The 13146-nt window shown below is 51.2% G+C and overlaps 1 protein-coding gene across 1 annotated transcript; it reads right to left on the bottom strand.

The window, feature by feature from the left end:
- Window positions 1-507: 507 nt before the first annotated feature.
- On the bottom strand, window positions 508-12356 carry selenoo1 (selenoprotein O1). Its single transcript, XM_058985470.1, has 9 exons — window positions 11510-12356; window positions 7564-7767; window positions 7271-7451; window positions 6987-7117; window positions 6412-6689; window positions 4418-4574; window positions 3762-3947; window positions 1747-1903; window positions 508-1464 (listed from the first exon to the last, which is right to left on the bottom strand). The coding sequence occupies exons 1-9, from the start codon at window positions 12067-12069 to the stop codon at window positions 1267-1269; spliced, it is 2052 nt and encodes a 683-aa protein (XP_058841453.1). The 5' UTR covers window positions 12070-12356; the 3' UTR covers window positions 508-1266.
- Between the last annotated feature and the right edge of the window lie 790 nt (window positions 12357-13146).

The following is a 13146-nucleotide window of genomic DNA, read 5'->3' as shown; positions in this document are numbered from 1 at the left end:
TAAATGCATCGAACAAGCACAGGAAAAGTGCAAAAGTGCTGCGCAGATTGAGCCGTGATAAACGTCTGAGAGGTGAGGGCAGGTAAATGCAGGTACTGTACGTGCACAATGCTGCACTGTTTACAAAGGGAGAGGGAGGGACCCTGGGCTCTGTGGGAGAACTTGGCCAGGGCAGCTGTTTACCTCTGGAGCTGTTTCCAGTAACTGAATGAACTCCCTGCCAGTAAAGCTGGCTGGCTGGCTGGTCGCCACTGTTCAGAGCTGTGATCAGGAACTGCCTGCCTCATCTCATCAACAAGCCCAGTCTGCTGGGAAGCTGCGTACAGGAGGACTGTGTTTCTTTGTGTTTCTATTGAGAAGGCAGCGTTCCTCGCCAGCTCCTGCTGGCTCCCCTGTTCACAGTCACATCTCAAAGAGGCTCAAGCAGAAAAACAACTTGATCAGAAGAAGGAAACATTTTCACTTCTACTCAAAAAGAAACAGACCACGCCCCAAGAAATACAAAGATTTCATTTTAGTTTTAAACTTTTTATTTATTTAGTTTGTTTTTAAACTCCTGCTGGGAAATAAATGTCCTGTTTCATAAATTGTTCTGTACAGCAACAAACACACTAAAAATCTTAAACTGTAGCCAATCCAGTTCATTATAAAAAATACCAAATAAATGTGAGCAACACTGAAGGACACTAACATGCAACGACATTTCTAGCTGTGCAAGAACTCCTGTTATGAATATATACAGGATGCAAATGCTTTACTTGTGCGTTTAGTACATCCAGGGATGGAAATAAGCCTCCCATTGCAGAGCAGTTTCACCGATTCCAGGTTTTACTGGGAGTTTGATTAGCCACGGTGTGCAGGTGACACTCTCGGGTGTGTCTTATCAAACTGCTGTGCTATGGGAGTCTTATTTGTATCCCTGAACATGTTTAGCACACTTCTCAGAGGGACTCTGCTGCTGCTTCATCCTCATCAGGCACAAACCGCTCGACAGCACTCGAGTTGGTGTCTGCGCCCTCATTTAAAAGCAGGCTCCATCCAGGCAGTCAGAGCTGTGACCCAGTGCTAGCGGCTGTGTCACACTTCACCTCCACAGCACCATTTGGAAGAACTTTTATATAATAAACTACCTTTAACAAAGTTGGGTTTCCAGCTGTGACTGCCCTCGCTGGCCAGCCTGTTTCACAGAGCAGCAGCCCGTCCCCCTGTCAGTGCCTCGCCTGGGTCTCTGCTTCCCTCCAGAGGAGGGGAGCCCCGGCCAGGCGTTTACGATGATCAGGTGACAGCCAGCTCGCTGGCCCAGGCGGGGGGCTTGCTGTCGTAGGGCAGGCAGCTTCGGGGGGCCAACGCAGAGTCCACACTGCTCTCCTCTTCAGAAGAGCCAGCCTGGTGCACTGAGCCTGGGTGATGCAGCCCAGCCTGCTCACTGTAGGGACTTTCCAGCACCTTCAGGACACGATTCACCTGAGAGGGATCCAGAGAGGGAGGGAGGGACACAGAAGGAGATACTGAGATAATACTGTAAATCATCAAGTCAATCTTGAAATCTGATTCTCGCTGGAACTATCTAACCATGCATAACAACAATTTGCTGACACGTTTCAGGACAGTGATGCTATTTTTCACTGGAGGGGAGGCGTAATTAAATGTATTTCATGTTCTTTTTTTGGTTGCAGTGCACAGCTGAGTCACATTGATTTGGTATCTCAGAAGAATGTGTCTGGATGGGTTTAGCCCCCGACTCACCTCCGAGTAGTCCCCGCTCTCAGCAGCCTCTATGGCGTTCTGGGCAATGTAGTTCCTCAGGATGAACCGGGGGTTAGTGCTGTCCATCACCTTCACTCTCTCCGCCTCCAGATCCTCAATATCAGACACACCCTCCGCCTCCTGAGCCAAACGTGCCCTGAGAGGAGGGGGACAGGAACACAGGGTGAGCACACTGCTGTTTACGAGACACACACACACACTGTGTACGAGACACACACACACTGTGTACGAGAGAGACACACACACACACACACACACACTGTGTACGAGACACACACACACACACACACACACACTGTGTACGAGACACACACACACACACTGTGTACGAGAGAGACACACACACACACACACACACACTGTGTACGAGAGACACACACACACACACACACACTGTGTACGAGAGAGACACACACACACACACTGTGTACGAGAGACTCACACACACACACTGTGTACGAGAGAGACCCACACACACAGTGTACGAGAGAGACCCCCACACACACACTGTGTACGAGAGAGACACACACACACACACTGTGTACGAGAGACACACACACACACACTGTGTACGAGAGACACACACACACTGTGTACGAGAGACACACACACAGTGTACGAGAGAGACACACACACACTGTGTACGAGAGAGACACACACACACTGTGTACGAGAGAGACACACACACACACTGTGTACGAGAGAGACTCACACACTGTGTACGAGAGAGACTCACACACACACACTGTGTACGAGAGACTCACACACACACTGTGTACGAGAGACTCACACACACACACACTGTGTACGAGAGACTCACACACACACACACTGTGTACGAGAGACTCACACACACACACTGTGTACGAGAGACTCACACACACACTGTGTACGAGACACACACACACACACACACACACTGTGTACGAGAGAGACACACACACACACACACACACTGTGTACGAGAGAGACACACACACACACACACACTGTGTACGAGAGAGACACACACACACTGTGTACGAGAGACTCACACACACACACTGTGTACGAGAGAGACCCACACACACACACTGTGTACGAGAGAGACCCACACACACACACTGTGTACGAGAGAGACCCACACACACACACTGTGTACGAGAGAGACCCACACACACACTGTGTACGAGAGAGACACACACACACTGTGTACGAGAGACACACACACACACACACACTGTGTACGAGAGACACACACACACACACTGTGTACGAGAGACACACACACACACTGTGTACGAGAGACACACACACTGTGTACGAGAGACACACACACACACTGTGTACGAGAGACACACACACACTGTGTACGAGAGACACACACACACTGTGTACGAGAGAGACACACACACACTGTGTACGAGAGAGACACACACACACACTGTGTACGAGAGAGACACACACACTGTGTACGAGAGACTCACACACACACTGTGTACGAGAGACTCACACACACACACACTGTGTACGAGAGACTCACACACACACACACACTGTGTACGAGAGACTCACACACACACACACTGTGTACGAGAGACTCACACACACACACACTGTGTACGAGAGACTCACACACACACACACTGTGTACGAGAGACTCACACACACACACTGTGTACGAGAGACTCACACACACACACTGTGTACGAGAGACTCACAAACACACTGTGTACGAGAGAGACACACACACACTGTGTACGAGACACACACACACACACACTGTGTATGAGAGACACACACACACTGTGTACGAGAGACACACACACACACTGTGTACGAGAGACTCACACACACACACACTGTGTACGAGAGAGACACACACACACTGTGTACGAGAGAGACACACACACACACACACACACACACTGTGTATGAGAGACACACACACACACTGTGTACGAGAGACTCACACACACACTGTGTATGAGAGAGACTGTGATGCTGTGTGTTACCTGTACTTATGCAGCCACTCTGTCCAGAGCGTGCAGTGCCTCTCTCGGAGCTCGGCCTCAGTGACCTCCTGCAGCTCGCTCAATTTCTCAATGCGCTCCAGCTCCTTGCTCACACCCTTCTTGCTGCTCAAGAACTGGAAGAGGCGCGGGTTCGACTGGGCCAGTGTGAGGATCATGGAGAGCTCTCTGTGGAAGCAGGGCAGGGTTAGGAGGCAGAGCACAGCTCCTGAACACACGCTACCCATCACAATACTGAGGGTTAGAAGCGCACACTAATCCTGCACCCAGAACTAGGATCAGTTCAAGGAGCAGGAGCTAGGCCCCTGTTCAGTACATTGTTCCTCCCCTAGGATTGCATGAAGCATTATTAACAGCAAACCTGCACCCTGGGGTCAGAAACACAGCATATCCTCTCCACACACCACGTTAATGTGTGATCAAGTGCAGTGAAACCACATGACTGCCACACCACTCATTCACAAAACACACTGTCAGCTCCCGATTACTGTACATTACACGTGGCAGTACAGTACTATTCACACTGTCATGCAGCGGGTCTGACTGCTCACATTGCTCATTTCAACAATAGAACAGGGAGTGTGTGTGTGTGCAGCAGTAACTGCACTCTCAGAGCCCCTCCCTCTCCCCTCTCTCACCGGGGGTCCATCCCGGGCCGGTGGGCTGCTCGCAGCTCCCCCAGAGAGGCGCACTGCTGCAGGACCCCCTCGCTCTCTTCACTGTCCCCACTCTCCGTGGCACAGCTCGGGATCGACACGCGGCTCAGCACTCTGAACGTGTTGGAGAAGTCAGCTCCTGCAGGGGGCGATAGACAGATTGGAAACTCATGAAGTAAAAAGCCTCTCTTCTTTTGCTCCCGTTTGTATCCAATCAGATAATGCATGCTTGCATCGTGTTCCCGTTGCAAGTGAGGGGACCCACTTATTTTGCTTTGAACCGCTGCAAGCTTACACTGCGATGTCACTTCCAACAGTCATACACCTCAGACATCCACAGATTCATGTGAAGAGTTTGGGAACACAGGGATGGAAATAGGACTCTTACTGCATAGCAGTTTCATCCATTGCAGGTTGTATTTAATAGGTGCTTGATTTGTCACAGTGTATAGGCAACAAGCTCAGGTGTGTTTTATTAGATAGTAAAACCAAGAATGAATAAACCTGCTATGCAATGGGAGTCGTATTTGTATCCCTGGAATATCATCTACACAACTGTGCAGTCTGGAGCCTCCCTCCCCTGTGCTGTGCAGGGGGTCTCTGTCTCTGTCTCTCTCTCCCCTGTGCTGTGCATGGTGTCTCTGTCTCTGTCTCTCTCTCCCCTGTGCTGTGCAGGGGGTCTGTCTGTCTCTGTCTCTCTCTCTCCCCTGTGCTGTGCATGGTGTCTGTCTCTCTCTCCCCTGTGCTGTGCATGGTGTCTCTGTCTCTCTCTCCCCTGTGCTGTGCATGGTGTCTCTGTCTCTCTCTCCCCTGTGCTGTGCATGGTGTCTCTCGGTCTCTCTCTCCCCTGTGCTGTGCATGGTGTCTCCGTCTCTCTCTCCCCTGTGCTGTGCATGGTGTCTCGGTCTTTCTCCCCTGTGCATGGCGTCTCTCTCTCACCTGTGCTGTGCATGGTGTCTCTGTCTCTCTCTCCCCTGTGCTGTGCATGGTGTCTGTCTCTCTCTCCCCTGTGCTGTGCATGGTGTCTCGGTCTCTCTCTCCCCTGTGCTGTGCATGGTGTCTCGGTCTCTCTCTCCCCTGTGCTGTGCATGGTGTCTCGGTCTCTCTCCCCTGTGCATGGCGTCTCTCTCTCCCCTGTGCTGTGCATGGTGTCTGTCTCTCTCTCCCCTGTGCTGTGCATGGTGTCTCGGTCTCTCTCTCCCCTGTGCTGTGCATGGTGTCTCTGTCTCTCTCTCCCCTGTGCTGTGCATGGTGTCTCGGTCTCTCTCCCCTGTGCATGGCGTCTCTCTCTCCCCTGTGCTGTGCATGGTGTCTGTCTCTCTCTCCCCTGTGCTGTGCATGGTGTCTCGGTCTCTCTCTCCCCTGTGCTGTGCATGGTGTCTCAGTCTTTCTCCCCTGTGCATGGCGTCTCTCTCTCCCCTGTGCTGTGCATGGTGTCTCTGTCTCTCTCTCCCCTGTGCTGTGCATGGTGTCTCTCGGTCTCTCTCTCCCCTGTGCTGTGCATGGTGTCTCTCTGTCTCTCTCTCCCCTGTGCTGTGCATGGTGTCTCTCTGTCTCTCTCTCCCCTGTGCTGTGCATGGTGTCTCGGTCTCTCTCCCCTGTGCTGTGCATGGTGTCTCTGTCTCTCTCTCCCCTGTGCTGTGCATGGTGTCTCTGTCTCTCTCTCCCCTGTGCTGTGCATGGTGTCTCTCTGTCTCTCTCTCCCCTGTGCTGTGCATGGTGTCTCTCTGTCTCTCTCTCCCCTGTGCTGTGCATGGTGTCTCGGTCTCTCTCCCCTGTGCTGTGCATGGTGTCTCTGTCTCTCTCTCCCCTGTGCTGTGCATGGTGTCTCTGTCTCTCTCTCCCCTGTGCTGTGCATGGTGTCTCTCTGTCTCTCTCTCCCCTGTGCTGTGCATGGTGTCTCTCTGTCTCTCTCTCCCCTGTGCTGTGCATGGTGTCTCGGTCTCTCTCCCCTGTGCATGGCGTCTCTCTCTCACCTGTGCTGTGCATGGTCTCTAGCAGCAGTGTGATGAGCTGCTTGTCCTCAGGAAGCTCCTTCCTCAGCAGCCCCAGTTTCCTCCTCATGGTGGAGAGGTAGTGCGAGTTGAACTCAGGTCCGAATTCCTCCAGCACAGCCTGGGCTCTCTCGGGGGGCAGCTCGGGTGCCAGCGCCTCCGCCAGCTTGCCCAGGTTCCAGCGGCACACTTCCGGCTGAGCGCTGTAGGAGTAGCGCCCCCCGCTGTCCGACGCATTGCACACATAGTCTGGGTCGAACCTGCAGGCAGACAGTCACTTCATCATCATCACAATCATCATGATGTCACACCCTGCAGCTCTGCTCGAAGTACTACCTGTTGGTAGATCACTCAGTTATGTCTGCGTAGCAGAAGCTGCAACAGATGATCAAATCCTAGCAATGCAGATCAAGCTGGCTAGTGCCTGCACTGGAACAGCGAGCTGGGGTTAGGGTTCGGGGTACAAACAAGAACAATGGAAGTATAGCAGCGTCAGAGAGGCAGGTAGACAGGGTGGCTCGGGGAGAAAGGGAAGGGATCCTCCGGGGCTCCCTGACCTGTCCATGAAGCCGAAGGGCCCGTAGTCCATGGTGAGCCCCAGGATGCTCATGTTGTCTGTGTTCAGCACCCCGTGACAGAACCCCACACACTGCCACTGAGCCACCAAGCGCGCGGTGCGCAGGGTCACCTGGGGAGGAGAGAGGCAGGGTCAGGGTGACACAGGACTAGTGATGAAGTGCAGTGTATGCATTGCACTCAAGGGAGTGGTGTACATTAACACACTAGTCCTGTTGGAACATCCCTCAGGGAATCAACGGCTGCTTCGGACTGCCCCCCTCACCTCTCTGAAGAAGGCGCTGTTCCTCTCGACCCGGTCCTGTGCGTGGGCCTGCTGGATCTCAGGGTAGAACGTGTCGATGACGTAATCCAGCAGCTGGACCCGGATGTCATTTCGACCCACACTGGGGCCCTGCCTGCCCGTCAGCTCATCCTCCGGCTTGAAGATCTCAAAGGAGCCGAACCTGAGAGAGACACGGGAGTTCAATACACACACACACACACACACACACACACACACACACACACACACACAGCCTCAACCCTACCGACCCTGACACTGATGTCCAAGGCTACCTTATGAAGGAGGGTGCAATGCGCAGCACCACAGTGCTCCTCTCGCTCCGGGGCTCCCCGCTGTAGAAGACGTCTCTCAGCACGCGGGAGTCCGAGGTGACGCAGGAGCCAGCGCGCGTCGTGGGGATCCCCAGGTGAAACATGGCCTCACTGCACAGAAACTCCCGGATACTGGAGCGCAGCACCTTCCTGCCGTCCGCCTGCCTGCAACACAAACCACAACACTGTGACAATCCCACAGCACAGCTATCAAACCACAGCACAGCACTGCGACAATCCCACAACACAGCTATCAAACCACAGCACAGCACCGCGACAATCCCACAACACAGCTATCAAACCACAGCACAGCTATCAAACCACAGCACAGCACTGCGACAATCCCACAGCACAGCTATCAAACCACAGCACAGCACTGCGACAATCCCACAGCACAGCTATCAAACCACAGCACAGCGACAATCCCACAGCACAGCTATCAAACCACAGCACAGCACTGCGACAATCCCACAGCACAGCTATCAAACCACAGCACAGCGACAATCCCACAACACAGCTATCAAACCACAGCACAGCACCGCGACAATCCCACAGCACAGCTATCAAACCACAGCACAGCGACAATCCCACAGCACAGCTATCAAACCACAGCACAGCACTGCGACAATCCCACAGCACAGCTATCAAACCACAGCACAGCGACAATCCCACAGCACAGCTATCAAACCACAGCACAGCACTGCGACAATCCCACAGCACAGCTATCAAACCACAGCACAGCACTGCGACAATCCCACAGCACAGCTATCAAACCACAGCACAGCACTGCGACAATCCCACAGCACAGCTATCAAACCACAGCACAGCGACAATCCCACAGCACAGCTATCAAACCACAGCACAGCGACAATCCCACAGCACAGCTATCAAACCACAGCACAGCGACAATCCCACAGCACAGCACTGTGACAATCCCACAGCACAGCACTGTGACAATCCCACAGCACTGCGACAATCCCACAGCACAGCTATCAAACCACAGCACAGCACCGCGACAATCCCACAACACAGCTATCAAACCACAGCACAGCACCGCGACAATCCCACAGCACAGCTATCAAACCACAGCACAGCACCGCGACAATCCCACAACACAGCTATCAAACCACAGCACAGCACTGCGACAATCCCACAGCACAGCTATCAAACCACAGCACAGCACCGCGACAATCCCACAACACAGCTATCAAACCACAGCACAGCGACAATCCCACAGCACAGCACTGTGACAATCCCACAGCACAGCTATCAAACCACAGCACAGCACAGTGACAATCCCACAACAGAGCTATCAAACCACAGCACAGCACTGTGACAATCCCACAGCACAGCACAGCGACAATCCCACAACACAGCTATCATCCCACAGCACAGCACTGCGACAATCCCACAGCACAGCTATCAAACCACAGCACAGCACAGTGACAATCCCACAACAGAGCTATCAAACCACAGCACAGCACTGTGACAATCCCACAGCACAGCACTGTGACAATCCCACAGCACAGCTATCAAACCACAGCACAGCACTGTGACAATCCCACAGCACAGCTATCAAACCACAGCACAGCGACAATCCCACAACACAGCTATCAAACCACAGCACAGCGACAATCCCACAGCACAGCTATCAAACCACAGCACAGCACTGCGACAATCCCACAACACAGCTATCAAACCACAGCACTGCGACAATCCCACAGCACAGCTATCAAACCACAGCACTGTGACAATCCCACAGCACAGCTATCAAACCACAGCACAGCTATCAAACCACTGCAGCTATCAAACCACAGCACTGAGACAATCCCACAGCACAGCTATCAAACCACAGCACAGCGACAATCCCACAGCACAGCTATCAAACCACAGCACAGCACTGTGACAATCCCACAGCACAGCTATCAAACCACAGCACAGCACTGCGACAATCCCACAACACAGCTATCAAACCACAGCACAGCGACAATCCCACAGCACAGCTATCAAACCACAGCACAGCGACAATCCCACAACACAGCTATCAAACCACAGCACTGTGACAATCCCACAGCACAGCACTGTGACAATCCCACAGCACAGCACAGCGACAATCCCACAGCACAGCACTGTGACAATCCCACAGCACAGCACTGCGACAATCCCACAACACAGCTATCAAACCACAGCACTGTGACAATCCCACAGCACAGCACTGTGACAATCCCACAGCACAGCTATCAAACCACAGCACAGCTATCAAACCACAGCACAGCACTGCGACAATCTTGACAATCTCAGGGCGGGGCTCTCGGGAGCCTGCAGGACGGTCAGGGCGGGGCTCTCAAATGTATTCCATGCAAATCAAACATTCACATGATTACACCAGTGATTCTCTTTTACTGTTACAGTACAGATTGATTCTGTTCAGAAGCAGCTTCAGCTACTTCTGAGCTTCAGCTCTCTATACAGTAGAAATCGAGTTTCCCTTTTTTATTCCGTTTCTGTTCAAATAGCCTAACCCTTACCAGCACTTCCCAGTGTGTTGTATTAATCCAATACAGCACTGTAATCTCACTGCTTCCTTTACACACTTCAATACAGCACTGTAATCTCACTGCTTCCTTTACACACTTCAATACAGCACTGTAATCTCACTGCTTCCTTTACACACTTCAATACAGCACTGTAATCTCACTGCTTCCTTTACACACTTCAATACAGCACTGTAATCTCACTGCTTCCTTTACACACTTCAATACAGCACTGTAATCTCACTGCTTCCTTTACACACTTCAATACAGCACTGTAATCTCACTGCTTCCTTTACACACTTCAATACAGCACTGTAATCTCACTGCTTCCTTTACACACTTCAATACAGCACTGTGATCTCACTGCTTCCTTTACACACTTCAATACAGCACTGTGATCTCACTGCTTCCTTTACACACATCAATACAGCACTGTAATCTCACTGCTTCCTTTACACACTTCAATACAGCACTGTAATCTCACTGCTTCCTTTACACACTTCAATACAGCACTGTAATCTCACTGCTTCCTTTACACACTTCAATACAGCACTGTAATCTCGCTGCTTCCTTACACACTTCAATATAGCACTGTAATCTCACTGCTTCCTTTACACACTTCAATACAGCACTGTAATCTCACTGCTTCCTTTACTCACTTCAATACAGCACTGTAATCTCACTGCTTCCTTTACACACTTCAATACAGCACTGCAATCTCACCGCTTCCTTTACACACTTCAATACAGCACTGTAATCTCACCGCTTCCTTTACACACTTCAATACAGTTTTCTGGCCCCTTTCTGATCACCTATAATAGTATCAATGGTTATACCGTGTACCGGCTCCCAAAGCACCATTGATCCCTTTAGCGCACTTCCTAAGGGTTATTAAACAATGCTCCACAGCCGTACTGACCAGACACTCACTGGGTAGAAAACAAGTAATAAGTCAAATCTAGGTGTTAAATTTGACTCTACGTTGTGTTTTGAGGGCCACGTTAGAAATATCAGTAGTTTCTTATTCAACAGGTTTTTTTGTTTTGTTTTGTTTTTTATAACTACTTAAAAATAACGCTGTTGAGCTGAAATTGCTTTGTGAAATAAATAGATGGCATCGTTCAGCAGATAGCGATGGTCGAAGTTCACAGTGCTGCCATGATGAGACAGATTGTGGAACTGGAGCCTTCCTTTGCCCCGAAGGCACTGGCCGGTGTTTACTCGCGTGTGGAGCATTGTTATTGTTAGATCAGCATCATCACAATCTTAATTTGCATTTAATAAAACAGAGTTCAATTAAATCCCATCAAAACCAGGGTCTACTGCATGTTATAGTGTTGCATTTTCAATTGCAGCAGAGTTGTTAGCGGTACCTGGAATACGGCGTGAGTCCGGCCCCCTTTAGCTGGATCTCCCAGCGCCCGCACGGACTCGTCGTAGCAAGCTCGCCAGGAGGGGGCCGAACCGGAGCCGGGACCTCTCCCAGGTAACACGCCGCCCCGTCTCCCAGCTGTCCGGCGAAGTTCCCGAACTGGTGCCCGCAGTAGCAGTGAGCAGCAGGCTCTGAGCCCGGCAGTATCCGTGAGCCGCTCAGGTACTCCGGGCTGCGCGGGTCCCGCGTCACCGTCTCCGCATCCAGCCCAAGCAAGGCGAGCGCCGGACCGGACACAGCCACGAAGCGGGGGTTTGCCACGGGCTGCGGGCGGACCCGGGAGAAGCAGGCGCCCCGCACCGTCCTCTGGCCGGGCTCCTCGGAGCCGTCGAGGGGCAACCTCTGCAGCGCCTGGTTGTCAAATGTCAGGCTCTCCAGAGCCGAGCGAGTTATCACCGGGCCCATGGTGTCCATTCCCGGGCGCGATGCGAGCGAGCCGGCGGGTCTACAGAACAGACGGGGTCTGAAGATCCAGGAGCGACACAGAGCCACGGCAGCCATTCACCAGCGGCTGCACGCTATTCGCAAAGTTTTTTGGAAGTAGTCGAAAGATTGCAGCAAATAAATCCGTCCCCAGTGAAACATGCGCACAGGTCAGAATAAACCACATACATTACCCAGACTCGTCCCCCTTATCTAACACCTATAACCCAGAAATGTAAATGTCAACACTGTAACACAAGCTGCCGTTTTATAGGTGTAGCAGTTAAATATGAAATACTATGAAGTCTTCCCTGTTCTTGTACCTGTGTTTTATTGGCGTGTCGAATCCACCAACAGGACTTATTGTCGCCACCTACTGGACTGGAGTATTACTTATCCTTTATTTTAACAACAACAAACTTCAATACAGCACTGTAATCTCACTGCTTCCTTTACACACTTCAATACAGCACTGTGGTCTCACTGCTTCCTTTACACACTTCAATACAGCACTGTGATCTCACTGCTTCCTTTACACACTTCAATACAGCACTGTAATCTCACTGCTTCCTTTACACACTTCAATACAGCACTGTAATCTCACTGCTTCCTTTACACACTTCAATACAGCACTGTAATCTCACTGCTTCCTTACACACTTCAATACAGCACTGTAATCTCACTGCTTCTTTACACACTTCAATACAGCACTGTAATCTCACTGCTTCCTTTACACACTTCAATACAGCACTGTGATCTCACTGCTTCCTTACACACTTCAATACAGCACTGTAATCTCACTGCTTCATTTACACACTTCAATACAGCACTGCAATCTCACTGCTTCCTTACACACTTCAATACAGCACTGTAATCTCACTGCTTCATTTACACACTTCAATACAGCACTGTAATGTCATTGCTTCCTTACACACTTCAATACAGCACTGTAATCTCACTGCTTCCTTTACACACTTCAATACAGCACTGTAATCTCACTGCTTCCTTTACACACTTCAATACAGCACTGTGATCTCACTGCTTCCTTACACACTTCAATACAGCACTGTAATCTCACTGCTTCATTTACACACTTCAATACAGCACTGCAATCTCACTGCTTCCTTACACACTTCAATACAGCACTGTAATCTC

This window comes from Acipenser ruthenus, chromosome 14, assembly GCF_902713425.1.
Source record: "Acipenser ruthenus chromosome 14, fAciRut3.2 maternal haplotype, whole genome shotgun sequence".
NCBI classification, from domain to species: domain Eukaryota; kingdom Metazoa; phylum Chordata; class Actinopteri; order Acipenseriformes; family Acipenseridae; genus Acipenser; species Acipenser ruthenus.
This window is presented reverse-complemented; position numbering and strand designations above follow the sequence as displayed.